General features: G+C 37.2%; 1 protein-coding gene and 1 long non-coding RNA gene across 2 annotated transcripts; both read right to left on the bottom strand.

The window, feature by feature from the left end:
- Positions 1-1177: 1177 nt before the first annotated feature.
- Positions 1178-9529, bottom strand: LOC117810208. Its single transcript, XM_034679907.1, has 6 exons — positions 9461-9529; positions 8257-8321; positions 3437-4450; positions 3016-3171; positions 2711-2803; positions 1178-2321 (listed from the first exon to the last, which is right to left on the bottom strand). The coding sequence occupies exons 2-6, from the start codon at positions 8257-8259 to the stop codon at positions 2007-2009; spliced, it is 1581 nt and encodes a 526-aa protein (XP_034535798.1). The 5' UTR covers positions 8260-8321; positions 9461-9529; the 3' UTR covers positions 1178-2006.
- A 4536-nt stretch (positions 9530-14065) lies between these two features.
- Positions 14066-20312, bottom strand: LOC117810210. Its single transcript, XR_004630737.1, has 3 exons — positions 20275-20312; positions 17425-17507; positions 14066-14216 (listed from the first exon to the last, which is right to left on the bottom strand). It is a non-coding gene; the product is annotated as an uncharacterized LOC117810210 (long non-coding RNA).
- Between the last annotated feature and the right edge of the window lie 188 nt (positions 20313-20500).

The following is a 20500-nucleotide window of genomic DNA, read 5'->3' as shown; positions in this document are numbered from 1 at the left end:
ATCGGGGCGCTGGTGGCCTAGCGGTCTAAGGGCCCCACATATTGAGGCTATAGTCCCTTGTCGCAGAGGTCGCCGGTTCGACTCCCGGCCGATTGACCTCTTCACTCCCCACGTTTCCTGTCTCTCTTCAGCAGTGCTGTCAATAAAGGCGAAAAGGCCAAAAATATAACTTACAAAAAAAAGAAATAATAAAAAAAGCTATCCATAATCATATTATACAAGTTATTGTGACTCAAGACAATTAAGTCAGATCCTACCTTAGTAAATGTGTTGAAACAACCTTTACAAATTAAGTTGGACCCAGACATTTGAAATAAGTAATGGTAACGTCAATACTTTATGTTCACTCAACATATTTACAATTAGTTGGTTCAACAAAATTGTGTCTCGCTAATTAGGTGGAAATTCATTCCATAATTTTATTATGTTCCCCAAACAAATTATTTTTTTGAGTGTAGTTGCTGGGTCAAAAAAACATATGTTGCTAGGCAAAATAAAAATGTAAATAAATGCAGGTTCAAGTATCTGAATATTTCTTCCCCTGCTGCTGTAGGTATGGTTATGAACTGCAGACTGTATTTAACTGTATTTAACTTACAATACCGTACTTCCTTTTAATATGTATGTTTCTGCTTGTGAGGTTTCAACAAATCTTACCATACTGGTTTTTGGCTATGTACCACTCACTCAAGTCATTAAAGGGACTTCAGTTGTACACTCAAAATAATAAAACATTGGATGAACTTAATTGCATTATGCCACTAAAATTCCATCTAAACAAATAAAGTTAAATCAGACTATCTTGATTGTGTTATTTGAACACTGTGTAGATTAGTGTGTGAAACGTCATGTGAATATCTCAATTCAATTTACTTCCCTTTCACTGAATTAAAATGTTTGTCCTTAGTTAGTCTAGTCAAATTCAATTAAGTTAAGTGAACATGTGCCAGACAGTTTAGTGCAACAACATTCAGCCTTGTTGGATGAACTAGTACCAGTTTTGTCTGTTTTATTAATGTCAGTGTTGTTGAATTAACTAATATGTTTTTTAATAGTTTTACTAATATCAATCTTACTGTTCCAATTAGAGTTGTTTCATTGATAGTACTAGTTAGCATTCATTTAAATCAAATTACCAAAGTTCCACAGACCTACATAATAAATGACAACACAAAAACAATTTTAACATTTTATTCTAAGTCCAATGAAACAGACTTTGGAACAACAATATGTTACATTAAAAACACATTTTCAGCTGCTTTCACATGATCACCACTGAGCGCTGCGCTCAAAGTTCAAATTATTTCAGCTTTGACCCCGTTTCCGCTGACCTTTTGAAGCGCAACCAATGAGATGAAAGCTGTAGATGACGTAGCAACAAGCAGCAGTGATTAAAGTAAAACTCAACATACGTCACAATTTTGCCCGGAAACATAATGCGTTGAGCAAAGAGCAAAATGCTTGTCAGCAGCCTTACAAAAGAAGGTGCCTGACTATAACTAGCATGAGTGCAACAACTGAGTTGTATGTATTCAAATTTCTCTACAAAAATGAATAAAAGATTACATTTTAACACATCTTGATGTTATCATTTACCTTCGCCCAATACTCATTTTTACTACTTGAACGCATAATAATGTAACTCAATGCAACCTCTGTTAATGTTAGCAGTTAGCTCCATTTTAAAGCCAAGCAGGACTGCTAAAAAACTGCTGTTTTTTCAACACTTTTAAACAGTGAATTATTAGAGTTAAAACCAAAGAAAATCTGCTTGTGCATTGCAGCAAAATAAATCAGAAGTAGTGAAAGATTACTGTAATATTTCTCACAATCTTTTCACTATGTTTTGATAAAAATAAAAAATATTTGTAAATAAAATTGTCCCGGTGCACATTCAAAATGTTTTAACAAAGAAGCATGTAGAATGAACTTGCAACTAAAATAATCTGCATTAAATCAAGATATGTGCATTCCTTCTGTCTTTTTACGACTTTCTCAGCCTTGAATCACTCCAGAAGCTTGTTTTTCAGAAATTGTGCCTTTGAGGACAACCTCTGGCCATCTAGCTTCAGCAGAATCTTCTGCAGGACCTCAAACGTGCACTTGAGCTCTGGTGGGTAGCTCAGGTTCAAACAGTATATGAGTCCAAATAAGAGTGCACAAGCCATTGCAATGCTCCCCAAGCCATGGAGGACCTCCACACCTTCAACCAGTACACCAACATCCTCTGGGTCATCTCCAGGTTCAGCACCCTCCTTCTCAATGACGTAGACTCCCATCACTGTTTGCTCCATGGTAGTTTTGGCCTCGTTGTCTGTGGCCTATGAAGTAAAATATAACAATAGTTTACAATTGACAGTATAATATGAAGAAATAAAGTGTCTCTCTCTCTCTCTGAAAATATTCCAATATCAAACTGCACAGCTCCCACACAAATGATTTGTGTATTTGATTTTTTTTTTTTATCTGGTATAAATGTGTCAATATTAAAATAAAATAACCACAGATTCTCTGTTGCTTACAGTTTTAAAGGTTCATTCCGCCCAAATACTATTTTCCGTCTAATGATTCATAGTTTTAAAAGGTTCATTCCGCCCAAACACTACTTTCTGTCTAATGATTTATAGTTTTAAAGGTTCATTCCACCCAAGTACTATTTTCCCTTTAAGCAAATAAATATGTTTGTGACTGTATTTCAAAAGTAACTCACCAAGTACTCCTTCACAAGTTTCTCGTGGTCTTCGTTCAAGTAGATGCACAAGGACTTGAGGATGCATGCTCGTCTTGTATGTATCGTGTCATCCTGAAACAAACGACAACAAAAAACATTCTGACTATTCCGTTTGACAAAAGATAGTCTTGAATGCAAGTTTGATTAATCCTAAGTGTTGAGTATAGTTATTGTGTGGCAGACAATACTTTAGTCTCAGGAACCCAAAATGCAAGTACTCAACATCTGTTCGAAATCTCAACAAAATCTGACACAATATGACACACAAACATTTTAATACCAACCTTTGAGATGGCCACCATGATCTGTCTTATTTTTCTTCCAGCCACCCCACCTTTTTTTTGAAAGATCGCCATCAAGCGTGGCGAGTACTGGTCCAGCTCAGCAAAGAATGTAGATATTAGAGGTACAGTTGAGATGCGCAGGAACTCCTTATCAATCTGGAAAAATGTAACAATGCACTTGTTACTCAGCTTATTAGAACATCACAACAATATACACAGGTAGGACAAAAATTAATTACTAGCCGTTTGATCACTGCATTAGCAATAACAGTGTGGAGAAAAGTTCTACTAAATATCACCATAACCATATCTTTGTATTGAGTCAACACTTCTATATTTGATTTGTCGTTATCTTCCTGTTCTTGTATGTGTGCACACTCTAGGGGCATACAAAAAACGTCAGCACATATGGGACACGCACCTCTTTCCCACTGAACAGAGCTGGCCATCTGCTTTTGAAGTCTGCAACCAAGGGCTGTCCTTGAAGAACCTCTTGCCTTCGGTATGAGAAAGTCGTGTCCATTTTCTCAGTCACTATATGGTCATTGTTTCTCTTTGTAATCTCTGAAAGCAGGGAAATTCTCTCCTTTTCCAGACTCTCATCAGTTTCTCCTTTTGGATGCGGTGGACAATAATTGACTTCTGCCCTTCTGGGCTTTTTCACATTCATTGCTGGAACACATCTGTCTTTGGGCTTGTTCTTCAGAGAATTTATTGTCACCTCAGCACATCCGAGGCCTCTTAGAGTTGTCCGGAAGTTGGCCATTTTATACTTAAGGCTAATCTTCCACCCATAACAGCCATTAAAGGATCCCTGCTCCCACAGGCAAGGATGCTTTTTCACAAGGGCTTCTGCAACATCATTTAGATCAAGGTCAGTTGGGTAGGCTTTGAATTTAATAATTTCTTCTGACAGTCTTTGCAAAATGGCAGACTTCAGTTTTGGTGAGGGGCTCAAGCGGATTCCACTGGCATTGTACTCAGCATTGGCCTTTTCAAGTTGCAGTTCAGCATCATAGCTGAAAGAAGGGACTGGGAAAACACTTGGCCAAACCCACTGCCTTGAAGATGAGGACGAATCTGAAGAAACAGGCTCTGTCTCATCTGTGTCAACCGAGGAGACTGATGAGGAATATGTTAGGCCCTGGGCTGCTTGACCTATCACTGCATCATCTTCAGTAAAACTTTGCAAAAGGATCACCTTAATGGTTGCTTTGTCAACTACTTCGGAGATCACGGAAAGGTTGATGAACTCATTTCCAAAATCAGCATCCTGATACTGAAGCCGAAAATCTTGTTGCAATCCAAAACTCGTCTTTATTGTCTGGCACAATTCCTCTATGGAGTCTGGTATCCCTGCTGGCAGAATAAGCTTCCTCGCATCATTTTCACCAAGGATGATTCTCAGTCTTATGGGCTGCGTCATTGTCCAGACCTTAATAAAAGAAAAAGAACACTAGTTGAATATTTCACAACAAAAAAAACTCAGGAGCACTTAAGAAGCACATACTAATTTATAATTAGACAAGTCTATATCAGGGATGTCACAAAATTTAGTAGTTGATACCAATATCAGTGAAATTCAACAATACTTGATACCCAATTCAATACCTCGGTAAACATCAAAACAATAAACACTTTGGATACTTTGTTAATGTAACTTAACATGAATTGAAAATCTAACAGCCACTTTATATTACTTTGAAAACATCTCCTTCAAATAACTGTATTTATTCAAATTTATCTCCGAAAAAGAACAAAAGATTACATTTTAACACATCATGATGTTATCATTTACCTTCGCCCAATACTAATTTTTACTGCTTGAACTCATAATAATGTAACTCAATGCAACCTCTGTTAATCTTAGCTGTAAGCTCCATTTTAAAGCCAAGCAGGACTGCTACCACTGGCTGCTAACAGCTAATGGCATCAACTTGGTACCGAAGTATCGGTTCTCGTGACATCCCCGTGTGTGTGTGTGTGTGCGTACTTTGTTTTTAAGAATATCAGCACTAAAGAGAATCTAGTGTAATTTCTAGTATATAATAAACTAGAAATTACAGTAGATTCTATTTAGTGCTGGGATTTATGAATTTTAATCAAACGTAAAATAAATATTTTAAATGTTTTAAATCATTCAATTAAATTATCAAGCAAAATTTTGAACATTCTCTGGTCCTAGCTTCTCAAATTGTATGATCTCCTGTCTTTTAATTATTGTCTTGCATTTTGTAATTTCATGAATTAAAAAATAATGAATACATTGACAAAAAATGATCATAAATTGCAGCCCTGCTACGAAGCATAATTTTACGACTTATTGTGCCATATGATGTGAGGGGGACATACTTACAAACATTACTCTCATTTTTCCTGTAAGTTAATGTGTCTCTTCAGAGTAACCAGACGCAGGCCTCCCAGTGAATAGGAAGCTAACGGGTAGTCATCAAGTAAGTCCCCATGCTCAATCAGAGCCACCTCTCTCACATGTGACATGTCAAGTTCAAAAGCTCTAAAGTGTTCTCTATACCAAGCAGAGAGCTTCTTCACAATAAAATGTATCTTGCTTTGTAAAATACAGATCTGCAGAATTTCAGCAAACTGTGGCAGACCAAATAATTGTCCATGGACAACAATCATTCCTTTGCTGTAGTTCATACCATTGTATGACACACTTTTTGTAATATGGACATCAGTCTCATCTGGTAATCTTTGCTTAATAGAAATTGCAATGTCACTTTGCAAAACGTCAACTGGTACTGATGAGACACTAGTTACCACCAAAGATGTCCTATGGTCAGAAGAGTGCAGGTCAGAAGCAATCATGAGCTGATGCTTTCTTGCAAGTGTGAGAGGAATGTTTTTAAAACAGTTGGTATGGCGAACAATCTGTTTAAAGAAACTATGTTTCGCTTCAAATCTTATTGTCCATTTATGGACAAGAGGCCCAAAGAGGCGAATCAGTGCAGGGTAATGCTCTAAATAATGATGTTTAGGGAGAACACGGTTGTTTGGGAAAAGCTCTTGGTATCTCTGGCGATGTTCACTGATTTTGCATTCAAGATATGCAATTGACTCATCAGAATGGACAGGGGCTACAACAAGATCCACTATGTCCTTGAGATCCAAAATAACATGCCAAGTAGGTTCATCCTCTGGAACAAGTGGACCAATAATCAGAGGCAACAATCGGAGCAGACACCAATTTTCATGTGCATTTCCCCCAATATTTTTTTTTATTGAGAATGTTTTTGGTATTGTGTGAGGCTGATTGGTTTTATCTCCCCATTTGTACTCAAAATTTTGGATCAAGTTGTTAAGTTTTTCTAAGGTGAAATACTTTTTAGAGATCAAAAGACAAAAACAATGAGCAAGCTCAACAGGTATTATGCCCTCAAACAGATCATGTGCTACATCTGGAGGGTAGCCTGCAGTGACATGAAAATGGGTGAGATTCTTACTCAAAGCACAACCCCTTTTAACTCCACAGCACACACTTGCTGTTTCCAGAGCACACTTCAAATGGCCTTCATGGAGTGCCCGCGTTCTACACTCAAAAACACCAGCAGTCAGTGACTGAATTTCCGCTTTCTTAGCTATGCAGAATCTACAGATGTATTCGGCAGAAAAACTTTCTATGAAACCTGCCAGCCCATGGGCTCCTAGGTTGTCAGCTATCACAGAATTCACAGTGCCTTTGATACACTCATTCAACTGACTAATGAACACACCACGTTGCTCTAAGATTACCAGATCTTTCAAAAGTGGATCCAACACTTTTTCAAACCCAAATGTCCTCAAATCTTCACTTTTACAAAGAACAGCCAAATAAATGGATGACAGAGCAGAATGGGAGCCAGGAGGTAAATTGTCCAAGACCCAATATACACCACAAAGCTTATGCTTTTTGCGTGAGGTCCCAAGAGGATTGCAAACTTCGAAATCATCAATATATAGTTTTATGGAAATTCTCAACTCCTCAACAGCTAGAAAGCCATTTGTTTTATAATGCTCACCATCTCGAAAAGACCTGTAAACCCTCTGGCCACCATACAAAACCTCTCTTTTTCTTTGAGCTATTTGTTCTTCAACCACTTTATCCAGTAATTTATTGTGACTCAGTATTTCCTGCAATAACTGTAATAAAGGGATGTACTGAAATGACCTTCTTTGTTCTTTAGATAAAATATACTCAACAGGCTCTACAACCCTAAAATGTAGCTTGTAGTATTTTTTCCTTTTAAAAGAAGTGGCAAGAGGCCCACACTTTCTCAAAATGTTAGCCACAGGGTTAGAGACACACACGGAATTGGAGAGCTCTTCAATAATAGCCTGACCAATATGTAGGTTATGGCTTTTGAAAATTTCGGTAACTATACACTTTGTGACTGGCTCACAAGCTGAACTTACCAAAAAATGCAACTCTTCTAATAACTCATCTACTGCTGTTGCTGGAATATGAAATATATGTTCCAATTTCAACAATATTACAGCTATTTTCCGCTCAATTAATTCTGGTAGATTTACAACAGCTCTGTCATCACTTTCTGTCACTGACTCTGTTTCAACGTCAACATATGATACATCAGAAGAACAGCTAGCTGTCACATTATCAGAGGTATCTGACACATGCAGTGGTTTCACATATGCAACTAGACCAGCTTTAAAATCTTTCAGTGTGTGTGGATGATGCTTCCTCTTTTTATGTGTATAAAATGTATTTTTAATATTTGTTTTGAAAGGGCAACCAAGAAATACACAACTAACAGTCTCGTTACTTCGCAGATGTGTTCCAATATGAACAAAAAAATCTTTCTCTGTGGAGAGGTCACTGCATTCACATAACTCACATCTAAAAGTTACTGAACTGGTAGCTGTCTGTGTAAACTGAGATGAATGACCTTTATGGACATGGGAGTAGAGTCCACCCCATGTCTTGAATGTGCATGGACAATTTACATATATGCACGAATAATGTTGGCCTCTTCCATAATGATGATGTAGTTTATAATGTTTAAGTAACTTGTACCTACTGCTCTCTCTAGCGACACATTGACTGCACTGCCACATACACGTCACTGAAAAAAAAGAAGAATAAATGCATTAGCCAACGATAAAAGCCATTAGCCATGTATAGTAAAAACACACCGCATTTGAGCAAAACCATTAAACCTCAGCTGTGTAATTAGGTCTATATATGGTAACAGATAAACAATATAACAAAAAATATAAACTCACCATAAATTGTCTAGGGCCACACACAAATATGAGAGCATGGGGACACTGCTTCTTCAGATGTATTTCTGGTAAAGAGAAAAAAAAGGAAAAAAGTTACAATGGATGTCATATTTCTATTGTTAATAAAAAACATCCCCCAGGTTTAGTAACAGCTGCCAAAGTATATTTTGCCACCCATTTTTTTATTTTATCCGTTTGAAAGAATGACGCCATCCGTAATAGATTAACTACCATACAGGGCTGTTTGCAGCGCACTGATACTCTCTCTCTTTTTTCCCTCTCTCACAAACACACAGCGACGTGTCTGTGTAAAGACCCTTATTTCTGTGCACTGTCTGAAGTTAAAGTTAACACCGCTCACTTTACGTTTTTAATTTAAATGTAGAGTCTGTCGTCTTGTCGCTTGGTGTTTGTAAACACACAGCATTCAATGTCGGACCCTCCTCTCCGGTTTCACTGAGGGAGAGAGACATGGTCGAGCGAGGTAACGTTACAGAGTGACTGGAGGGTTAGTCGCGCTAGACAGGACAAATTAAACTGAGGAATAAAACTTTCTTTTCTGATTGTTTTACGTTACTTACTTTGTTAAGCACAAATAAAAACACACACACACACACACACACACACACACACACACACACACATACATCTCCACGCAGCCCTGCGGAAGGTGCCGTTTAGCGGGTTTTGTGTTGCATCATCCTGGCTGCAGGTGCGCGAGTGCTTCAGGTGTGCTGACAGGCTGGAGAGAGGGTTGCACACCCTGCATGCTGTTATATAAATACAAAAATAAACCCTCACAGCTGTTATCAACAGGACGACGGGCGCTTTTTAAACATAAGTGTCGGCCCCATACAGCAGAGTAAAATCACGGAGGTCTGCCGGAATTTCCCTCACTCACCGTGTCTCTCTCTCATTGCAGAGACGTTTTTTTTTCCGCACAGCGGCTCAGTGACTGAAGTTTTTACGTGCACAAAAAAGCTTTTTTGAGAGATATTAACGATAGTAACGTTAACCGGGATGTAAATGAAGAAAACCTAGCTAACTTTCTCCTGAAGTTGACCAAGCGTTAGCTAACTGCGAGAAACATGAGTGACAAAACATAACGGAGAAATCTCTCATAAATATCTAATAACTACAGTATTATTTATCACTGATACCATATCACTAAATACATTAATGTAGATATATTTGAATTACTTACCCTTATTAGCGAGGATGACCAACGATTCGGTGGGAGGATGTAAAATGTCGGCTTCTAATTGCGCGCAATTCAAACTGTTTCCGCATCAGGTGGGCGTGGAGCATGCGCAGTAGTTAACCGTATCAGAGTGTTGTTTGGAAGTACCTCATTCTCATTGGATTGACATTAATGACATGAATTAAACCGAATTTCCTTTGAGTCACGTCCAACAAACACGAACGAATTATTTAATGAACACAAACACAACATATTCATTTAATACTAACACATGTCTAGTTTGCTAATCAAACACATGCCCTAGTTGAGTTTTTTGAGTGTAGTTTAAAAAAATCAGCAATATTAATCTTATTAAGATGGTGTCATGAAAAGAAGGGATATAATTTATGGTGTATACATATACATAATATATAAACTTAATGTTGGATAGAAGAGTGCTATCCTCCTCACAGGTTGTTCCAGGTCATTGCATCATTCCAGCTGCTCTTACTTTTGGCTGAGGATGCTTTTATAAATTGAGCCCTGGATTTCTTGCCAGCTTTATCCCCTGACATTTAAGCTGGGATAGTGACAATGTATTTCAATAGCCCATTGTTCTGAACCACTATCATCAGTAAAGCCCAGGACCATGGAGCTTTCTGCTTTTTCACCAAAAAGCAGAAAATGATCACCCATAATCAGGCAGCATACAGCAAGATGTCTTGAACAGGAGCATTTCCAGCCATTAGGTGTAATTACACTCCTGTATCTGCTTTTATATACCTCTGTATTCATATCAAATAAGCCTCTCTGCACATGCTAAGACACCATCCCTGTCTGGCTTTTATGCAGGACAACAGCAGTTTTGGCAGCAGTTAAGAAAAACACCCAGAAAAAGGTAAGCCTGGCAGAACAGACACTGCGGAGGAGTAGTTTATGACTATTAGAGGTTCAAGAACTCGTGTGTGTTTGCCATTGATTTGTGCTTCAGTAAAGGAGAATCTATCAAATCTTATCTACTATATTCTCCACTCTTTCTGCGTTTGAACATGCACATCAGCTCCTAAATGTCTTCTTTTTAGAAATCACTCCTGAGACTGTGAGCCAGAAATCCCAATCCTTAAATCTTTAAAGCCATACGTCTTCATAATAAACATATGCTTTAAGTTCTGCAGGAATCAGTCCATCTAAAAAATGCTAGTACGCTACATTAGGTCCAACTATTTTTTGCCAGATGGCTGATATTACGATGGCGCACTGATTCTTTTTGATGGCAGAACATAAAACTCTGTTCTAAAAGCATGCATCTGTGTGATACCACAAAATCCTCGGCCTCAGATACAATCTGCGTGCACATCTGGTTCATAATCACATTTTAAACATTGGTTATGCAATAATCTGTCTTTAATGTCTGTGCCCTGCTGGCAGAGCCTTCTATTGAATAGACACCGAGCTGAGGCAGAGATAAAGAGATTAGTAAGCCACTAGCAGGTATGCAAACTGTTTAAAACTGTAATAAAATATAAACATACGGCTGCAGCAGCATAATGAAACATTGGAAACTGCTACTGTGACAGATTTGTTGGAACTTAATTTCATTGAGTGACTTTTTCTCACATGTAGTCCTTTATTATCATGAAATCCAGAACTTTTGGGCTGTGAATGAAATGTATGTGAATGGTGACGCGTTTAATAGTACGTGCAGAATTTTCCTATCATTACATTTGATTAATGTCTGCTTGTGTTGTGTGGTAGGATTATGGAATAGAGTACTAATATTGGTGCTAATATTAAAATAGAGTGTCACTAACGATTGAAACAGCATTTACTTGTTGGTAGCTCACACTCCAGCCTTGCTCCAGATCTAGTGAGTGTTTCAGTGGTGCAATTTTGAAATACTTAACCCATCCACTGATGTGCAGTGGCTGTGATTCCACATAATCAAAACACTAAGTACTTTCCTTCTTCCATGCACACAAGCAGGAGCCAATCCTGAGACTTTTTTCTTTTTTCTTTATTTTGTTTGGAACGTAAAGAGAATTTCAAAGAATGCAATGACAAGTGCATCTGAATGTAATTTTCTACCCCTCCTTGAAGATGAGTGGCTAACCTGCTCTACAGCAATTAATTGGATTGGTTCAGATAAAAATCTGTTAATGCACGGCTCCCAACATGTCAGAAAAGTTCTGCATTTGCTTGTTTGTAGCTCACACTTCAGCCTCACTACATATCTAGCGAGTGTTTCACAGTGCACTTTTGAAATCCTAAATCCATCAACTAATGTGCAGTAGCTGTGACTGCACGTAATATAAAATCCCTGAAAAAATAAAACACACCCTGTACTTTTCTTCTTCCATGGATACAATCAAGAGCCAATACTGAGACGACATCTCATTTATGTATGTCTTTTGGATTGTAAAGAGAATTTCAAAGAATGCAACATCTAAATGTAATTTTCTACCCCTTTTTTAAGATGAGTGGCTAACCTGCTCTGGAGCAATTAATTGAATTGGTTCAGATAAAAAGAAATCTGTTAATGCACGGCTCCTAACATGTCAGAAAAGTTCAATAGGATTTAGATTTAGGCTTACATTTTGAATAAATATCAAATGTCCGAAAGACAACTGTGGTGACAGACTCTAAATCTGCTTTAGAAAAACTTCAAATTAAAATAATTACTCAGCTTGATGCAGTGTATAATTAAATTTGTACAAAGCTCTCTTTAAAAATATCAGAGACTCAACATACAATCAATAGTAGCCCTGAATTCCATCCAGTGCAGTATAATCTTAGTATAACAGAGCTGTTCTTGGCAGGCATGATTAGGGGGGCTTTGTGAACAGTAACTCTTTTCAAAACCAAATCAAGAGGGCATGAAATCATAACTGTATGCATAATATGTCCCAGAGACAGAGAGAAACAGACCTCTGTTAAACAAATAAGAAAACATCAAAAAGGGTTTTACACACTGACACTGTGCAGCCAAGGCCAAAGTAGCACTTGTTGCTTAAGTAACGCTCCGGTAACAGCTGCTGCTTCACGAGTAAACAACAATACTGCTCAGTTGCATGTTCATCTTCTCTCCACTGTAACAAGCTGTGTTGTGATATTTTGGCTCATACAAGTGAGGTTCTATTGTGTTATACAGTCTGCTGTGTGCACATATAGGCTCAGTATATGAGAAGAATACATAGAAAAGATAAAGGCAATAGTGTCTATTGAGCTGAACATGACCCAGGTAGAGACAGCAGATTAAATGTGTAACATGTGGTCTGTTTGAAGACCTTTTAACCACTGCTAACATATTTGATAGCAAATACTCAATCATTTTTACTCTACTCCAGAGACACAGCTGATCAACTTTGTTTATTAATAACTTTAGATATCATTCATTTTCATCCGTTGTGTCCAATTATTGAACTAAAGATGTTTCTGTGGGTCAGTTTTTGTTATTTTATTTTTCATTAGGAGTTAGGCAAATACGTTCAAATAGAGATTTAAATACTCTGAATTCTTGTACTAGAAACATTAAATCATAGATAATACTGCTCAAAAGTGCTAATTTATTACTTGACGTAATAGTTCAACGTTATTGTACATTGTTGTGTCTTGTTCTCTATGTGAAACTTTGTAATATCATGCAATATTACCACTTTGTAATATGTGAATATTCCTCGTAAAATATATGTTAATCAACTAAAATAAGAAAAAGTTTTCATTGAAATTAATAAAAACTTGTGTAAATAGAATAAGTAATGGCTCAAATAATTTACATCATATTATACTTTACATATTATTCTAAATGCATATATGAATTCTAAATAGGAAACACATTGCCCATAACTCTCCTCTCTAAAGTCTTTATTTTAAAAATTGCAGGTTGCACACTGAGCTTTAAAGTAAAACAACCAACCAACCAAAACAAAGTTTCTGACTTGCCACAAGGGGGCGTTTTCAGCCTTCTCAGCTGAAAGACTTTCATCAGTAAATCTTGAAAGCAACATTTAATTGAATTTTGCAAATTGGTCTTTAATTATTCATAAAAAGGAACCTCTGTGCTCTGCTGTATAATTGTTCAAACAGCTTTCATATCTACTCCTTCAGTACATGAAAAGAAATTCCTCCAGCTGTAAATCTTACAGTAACAAGCTGAAGAGTTTGATATGTTTATTTATGTCATTGTTCAGAATAGGTGTTATCTTTTACTTACATAAAATGTATATTTAAAGGGACAGACAAATACATGCTGTGAAACACTAATCTGGTGTATGGAATAATCAGAAGCTCTGCTGATTGGGATGTGGGCTCCCCCCTTCCCTTTCAGTTAGGCAGTAAGTGGCCCTCACTAGTCCTGCTCTTATCTCTGAATAAAGTGAATCAGTGCAGTCAGAGCACAGAGCCAGGAGAGCACCTGGCCTTACACAGCTATCTGATTAGAGAAGGTTACAGGCCAGACTGAACCAGACCAGGCCAGGCAGCGCTGCAGACCTGCAGTAAAAATGAACTAAAACAGGCTAATTCTATTGCACCATGAACTACCTCTGAGGCTTAAAGCAGCAGGTCCAAGACAATGCTACAACACACACACCCACCTTATCAACCCAAGAGTCAGGAATGAGGTCTGCAGAGGAGAAGCTGGAGCTTCACTGGTTCAGAACAGCTGATTGGTGTTCCCTGAAGCATGCTTTTAATGATTAAGCTGTTATTATCTGCGACGTCCCCAAGCTCCCAAATTGGCTTATGAAAAAGAGTCCTCCTCCTCGGACATATTTTATCTCAGCTGAAAATAGAATGAAGAGGGACACAGCGGAGTGAAGGCATTAGTGTGGGAATAGTGCGCACAAACACAAACATCAAGATTACAAATGGGCTTTGCATTCGTTCTGCTTTTATCTGTTTTCAGTATATAGAAAAATATGACACACAATCAAGATCAAAACATAATGGACCGTATATTATAGACATGAAGCATGCAGAGACTAGAAATGCTGCTTCATGTCACATCTCCAGGAAAATATAAAAATCTGTTTAATCTTAATCTTGTTTAAATCTGAGAGGCTACATGCAGACTACATATATAGGGGGCAGTGCATGACATATACTGATCCACATGTTATTTGATTCACAGGTCTTCTTTGTGCAGGTGCATTTATTCTGATCAACAGAGCTGGAAACTGCAACTCAAATGAAGCCACATCAAAATTCTTTACTTGCTATGGAATGTAATGCTGTTTACACATTTAACAAAATATGAAAATAAAATCACCTTTTAAAGGTTCATTGTGAGAGACCGAAAGATATGATTGAAAAGTACAGGGATATTAAATAGATATGAAGAACAGCAGCATGTTGTGTGGACAGAAAGTGGTTGTTCCTGTATGACAGTGAGGATGTTTCAGGACAGGGTGAGTTCCATTAGCCTGTTTTTGTTCCGTTTGGGGAGAAATGTGACCATTTGTAGGAAAGGAGAACACACAGTGAAGTGTGAGTGCAGAACAGTAGAGTGTATCCAGGTAATGCACGAGTAATCTCAGTGTGCATGGCCCAGGCTTTACTTTTTACAATGTGGAGGGGGCCATGACACCAACCCTGTCTGCAGCCCCATGAGCACAACAAGCAACACGAGTGACACAGAATAATTAATACTTTCTCTTTTTATGAAGAATCTAAACTTTACTTGTATCTTCTTTGTACTGTAAACTTGATAAAGAAAGTCCGAACAACATTTAGCGGATGTTTTATGGTCAGTCTGCTCAAAGTCGGATTATTATTAGCTGGCCAAAGTGGATAAATGCATCAAGGTCCTGAAAGCTAAAAGTACACTGTGCTTCTTTTAAAAGCTGATTTAAAAACAAAAACTCAAAAGGAACATTCAGTGTCTAAAGCTACTGTGGGGAACTTTTGGTTTGTGACGATTTTGGTGGCACCTCTGATTTCTTTGCCAACCTTGTCCTGTACATGTGAGGTTCTTTTTCTAGTTATGTTTTTTGGCACTATTCCTTTTATTGGATAGGAAAGCTGGAAGTGTTGGGAGCAGAGAGTGGGGGAAGACATGCAGAAAATGGTAGATGCCAGGAGTCGAAACCTGCAACCGCTTCAATGGGAACTATAGACTCTGTATAAGGGGTGCGCGCTTAGACCGCTAGGCCACTGATGCCCCCCGTGAGTTGTTTTTTTATTCATGTAACAATCAAACACATCACTCATCATGAATATTTGTCTTGGAAATGTAAATAAAGGCTGTTTTGGCTGTCTTGCTTTATGCAACACCACTGTGCTAGTGTTTACAGATATTAAGAGAAGTATGAAAAAAGAATCAATCTTCTCACAGATGTTTTTTACTTTGCTTTTGTAGGTCTATAGAGACATCAGTATTAATTTCATAACCAGCTAAAAACTCCTCACATGAGCTTTAAGCATGGTATCAGCTAAAATGATAAGCACCTCTGGATAAAGCTGGAAGAATGTAGTACAACTACGCTACAGATCTCTCAAATGCAACCCCTGCTAGGGATGCCATGATTGTGTTTTCCTGATCACATGGTGCGTTTTCATAAACAAAAGAAAAGATACAGTTTATTACCCAGCAGTAATTCTTTTTTCTATTGTTAGATGCCATCATCAAACTCATACAAAGGTCTTGCAGGAGTTTAAATAAAAGCAACACATGTTAATCCTTGGATCTTAAAAATGTATCTTAAACTGCTGATGTAAGTTGTGTAGAAGAAGACCAGAGTACCAGAGTTCCTGCTCTGTGTTAAAGAAGTGTGCAAGTTTGCAGAGGTGTGAATCTTACCTCTCTAATGAGAGCAACATGCTTTGCACGAGACTCTCCCGCTCTCTCTGACACATTTGTCTGCCTTGTCTCATTTTACACCTGTACAGCTTTTACCCTCGCACCGCTCACAGGGCCACACCCTGTTACACAACAGCTGAGCAGCTGTGCTCGAACACTTATCGCACGGTGGGCTTTTTGTTCTGGTACAAACAGGGTTTTTTACTTTCTCACCTCTGTCACACTCAGGAATGATGAAATACAGTAAGCGTAGAGTGAGCACAGAGAAAAGAATGCCAGCAATTCAAATATCAATAATTTAACTGTAATCATGTGGCTCAGTAACCTACAAAATGCAGTCTCTTCTGCTGTGAGCACTCACACTGAAGACTTCACATATGAGAGCCTTTTTTCTGTTCTGTTTTTTTTTAGTTCTGACACACGTGACAAGATTATTTTTAACATGTTGCTTTCAAACATTGGCAGCTGATGAATTACAACTGTTATATCCAGGCTCCAGGAGTAATACATGGGTGCTGTATTCATCTTTGAAAAAAAAAAATCAAGGGGTTTCTCATTTAAGAAGCCCTACATACAGCTGGCTATTAAGGGAGCAGAAAGACAAGTGTGACAATGATATGCCTGCTAGCAGCTGTTTTTGAGTGTCCACTTCTGTCATGAAGCGCATTTTCATCAGATTATAAAAATAAAACAGGAAGATACACTGAAAGACGGCCCTGTAACATTTAAATCACACACTCTCTCCCATGTTTCTCCCTCTGCTGAACGTGCACAGACAGGTGTTAAAAGGTGTTGATGGATGGCCTCGGAGGGGCAGTCGTTCATCTTTATGGATCCTTTTCTTTTGAGGGATTGGTGTCAAAACACTGGCTTTTAATGGATGGCTTGTTCAGACAAGACCACAGTTGTGTCTTTCACTTGGGTTTCAGTCTGGAAATGTTTGAACTCACGCCAGACATTCTAAACATGGCCAACAAAGCCTCTCTAAAAATCAAATAGTAGGTTTGTGGACGTGTTTGAAAGATACCTTTTTTTCTGAACATTTGACCAAATATTGTGTTAAGTTTCATTTTCGGATTAGATTAGATTTTGAGGATGCCATGTAAGCTCAAATGTGCCTTCAATCGGTAAGGTTTGTTATAAACAGGCTACATCATTGCTGAGATATTTGAAGTCTACTTTTTGTTTTTACCTTTACAAAGTTTGCACAATCTTCATGACAGCCTGCTCTCAGTACTCCTCTCTTCTCTCCTGTTGAGTTCCAGTGAAGTCAGCCTGTAAGAAATATAACAGCCCTTAATTTCATGTAAAAAACAAATCTAAATATTGGTCATTTGAGTCAAAAGGAGAGTTGACTACACACCTTGTGGAGCAACAATCTAGCAGTGAAGTGCACATGACATGTTTTTATCTAGAATGTTTTCTTCCCAACATTGAGGTATAAAACACAGCTGTCATCCCTCCTCACTATGTATGTCTGAGTTGGCTCCACATAAATAAGAAGCGTCTGTTAAGCTATGAACATGGATGAATCTTAACTCATTATTCAGGTTAATTAAAGTTAAACACGTAATGCATAGACTTTGTACTTTGAAATACATGAATGAATAGAATGAATAGATCTTTATTGTCATTGTTGTGAAACAATAAAAGGCAGTCTTCACAATAGCAGCATGGTAAGAATTTAACATTTAAAATAACACAACATGACAATAGAAATAAAACCAAGATTAAATTAGCTAAGAAAAATCAAAGTAATTGCACTGTTTATATTATTGATTGCACTGTGTGTCTGTACAGGTGTATATGCCGGTCATATAAATATATTTATCAAATACTGTTGTGAAAGGTATGAGGTTGAAAAGGGTTTTTCTAGAGATATCTTATACAGGTGAGTGGTTGTTCAGTGATTGAAGATGTTCGGAGATACTAATGTACTCATACAAAAGAGAAAAGAAAAGATGTGGATATTGGATGATGGATTAAAGTTTAAAAATTGATTACTTGTAAGCATATGCAAAGACACATTTTTGCTGTACTGTATCTTTTTATTAAGGCCTTTTTGTCTACTAAAACTATCATGCACTGTTCAGGGGGTACTTGCCTAAAACATTACTTTAAGTAAGCTACATTGTTGATGTTTGAGAACTACTTTTGCAGACTAACCAAAGCAGACAAAAAAATTAAGTGGGGAGGAAGTAATGTTAGCTGCCTGGCATATATTCATTAATTCATAAGAATTGTATTTGCTCACTTCAGTGTTTGACAACACAACATATTTGATACACATCTTCACAAAATAGAGTATTCACTGTCCACGAACAAACAGGAGCAGGAAGAAGAAAAACTTATAATACCTGCCTACCTTTCACAACATAATCTACCACTAAACCAGACGGCTAACCAGTTGGTTATCACCTTATCTTTTCACCAAACATCAAATTTAATAATGAACACTTAAACAATCAAATACAGATTTACTGGATGAGTTTGTAAGGCAAGGCAAGGCAAGGCAACTTTATTTGTATAGCGCATTTCAAACACAAGGGCAACTCAATGTGCTTTACATTAAAACATTAAAAGCACTGGAAACATTCAGACAAGCATAAAAGAGCACAAATAAAATGACAAATATAATAAAACAGAAAAGAAAAGGAAAATTAGAAATATATTAAAAATAAAATTAGGTTAAAGTGAGTTAAAATAAGCTAAGATAGGAAGGCAGTGGCAAATAAAAAAGTCTTAGTCTTTAATTTAAAAGAGGTGAGAGTTGGAGCAGACCTACAGCTTTCAGGGAGTGTGTTCCAGATATGTGGTGCATAATGACTAAATGCTGCTTCACCATGTTTCATTCTGACTCCAGGGACTGAAAGCAGACCAGTACCTGATGACCTCAGAGGTCGAGGTGGTTCATGGGTTGTTCCCATAGACTGTATAAAATAGGTAGTTCCCCATTACTTTACGTTATATTGTTACAATACTGAAATGTTTACGAATTAGCCTATATAATGGTACAAATGAGAGACCTGAGCTTCAAATTCTGAATTAAAGTAGCTTTTAAACACTAAGACACTTGTATCATTGCGAAGGAAAGGGACAAGTTGCCAACAAAAGTATCTAGCAACCCATGTTTTCTTGAAATGTGGTTGAGATGAAGAGCTGTGGCAAGAAAAAGAAGGAAATAAAGGTAGGCTTAGCTTAAAATTGTACGTAAGAAAAAGAAAATGTTAAATTTAATAACTTGTTTTTGTTTGTGTTGATCTGAGACACACTTACATGTTAACTGTTGCTGCATTGAGTTCGAGTTGCCTTCAAGGGCAGCTATAATTGGCTCAAATTAAGGTGAAGATTTCTCAAATGAAGAAGTTGACATTAAATGAATAGTGCAAAAATCTTTTTTTTTTGAGTGAAAAAATACTAATTGTTAGCATTCCTGGCATATTTTCAACATTAAGCTTTAAAATACTGGTAAAATATTGCTTAAAATAAGTTTTCCCTGCTAGCAAGATTTCTGGCTCTCAAAGACCAAGTTTGTGGGTGACCAAATACTTATTTTCCACCATAATTTACAAATAAATTCTTTTAAAATCCTACAATGTGATTTCCTGGATTTTTTTTTCTCATTTTGTCTCTCATAGTTGAAGTGTACCTCTGATGAAAATTACTGACTTCTCTCATCTTTCTAAGTGGGAGAACTTGCAAAATCAGTGGCTGACTAAATACTTTTTTGCCCCACTTTATATAGTTACAATACTGAAATGTTTAAGAAGTAACCTACATAATGCTACAAATGAAATACCTGAGCTTCAAAATTTGAATTAAAGTAGAACACTAAGACACTTGTATCATTGCGAAGGAAGGGGACAAGTTGCCAACAAAGGTATCTAGCAACCCATGTTTTCTTGACATGTGGTTGAGATGAAGAGCTGTGACAAGAACAAGAAGGAAACAAAGAAGGCTTAGCTTAAAATCGTACGTAAGAAAAATAAAATGTTAAAATGAATAAATTGTTTTTGTTTGTGTTGATCTGAGACACACTTACATGTTAATTGTTGCTGCATTGAGTTCGAGTTGCCTTCAAGGGCAGCTATAATTGCCTCAAATTAAGGTGAAGATATCTCAAATGAAGAAGTTGACATGAAATGTATAGTGCAAAAATCTTTTTTTTTTTTGAGTGAAAAAATACTAATTGTTAGCGTTCCTGGCATATTTTGAACATTAAGCTTTAAAATACTGGTAAAATATTGCTTAAAATAAGTTTTCCCTGC

Source organism: Notolabrus celidotus, chromosome 3, assembly GCF_009762535.1.
Source record: "Notolabrus celidotus isolate fNotCel1 chromosome 3, fNotCel1.pri, whole genome shotgun sequence".
NCBI classification, from domain to species: domain Eukaryota; kingdom Metazoa; phylum Chordata; class Actinopteri; order Labriformes; family Labridae; genus Notolabrus; species Notolabrus celidotus.
Note: the sequence above shows the minus strand (reverse complement) of the source record. Positions and strands in the feature narration are given on the sequence as shown.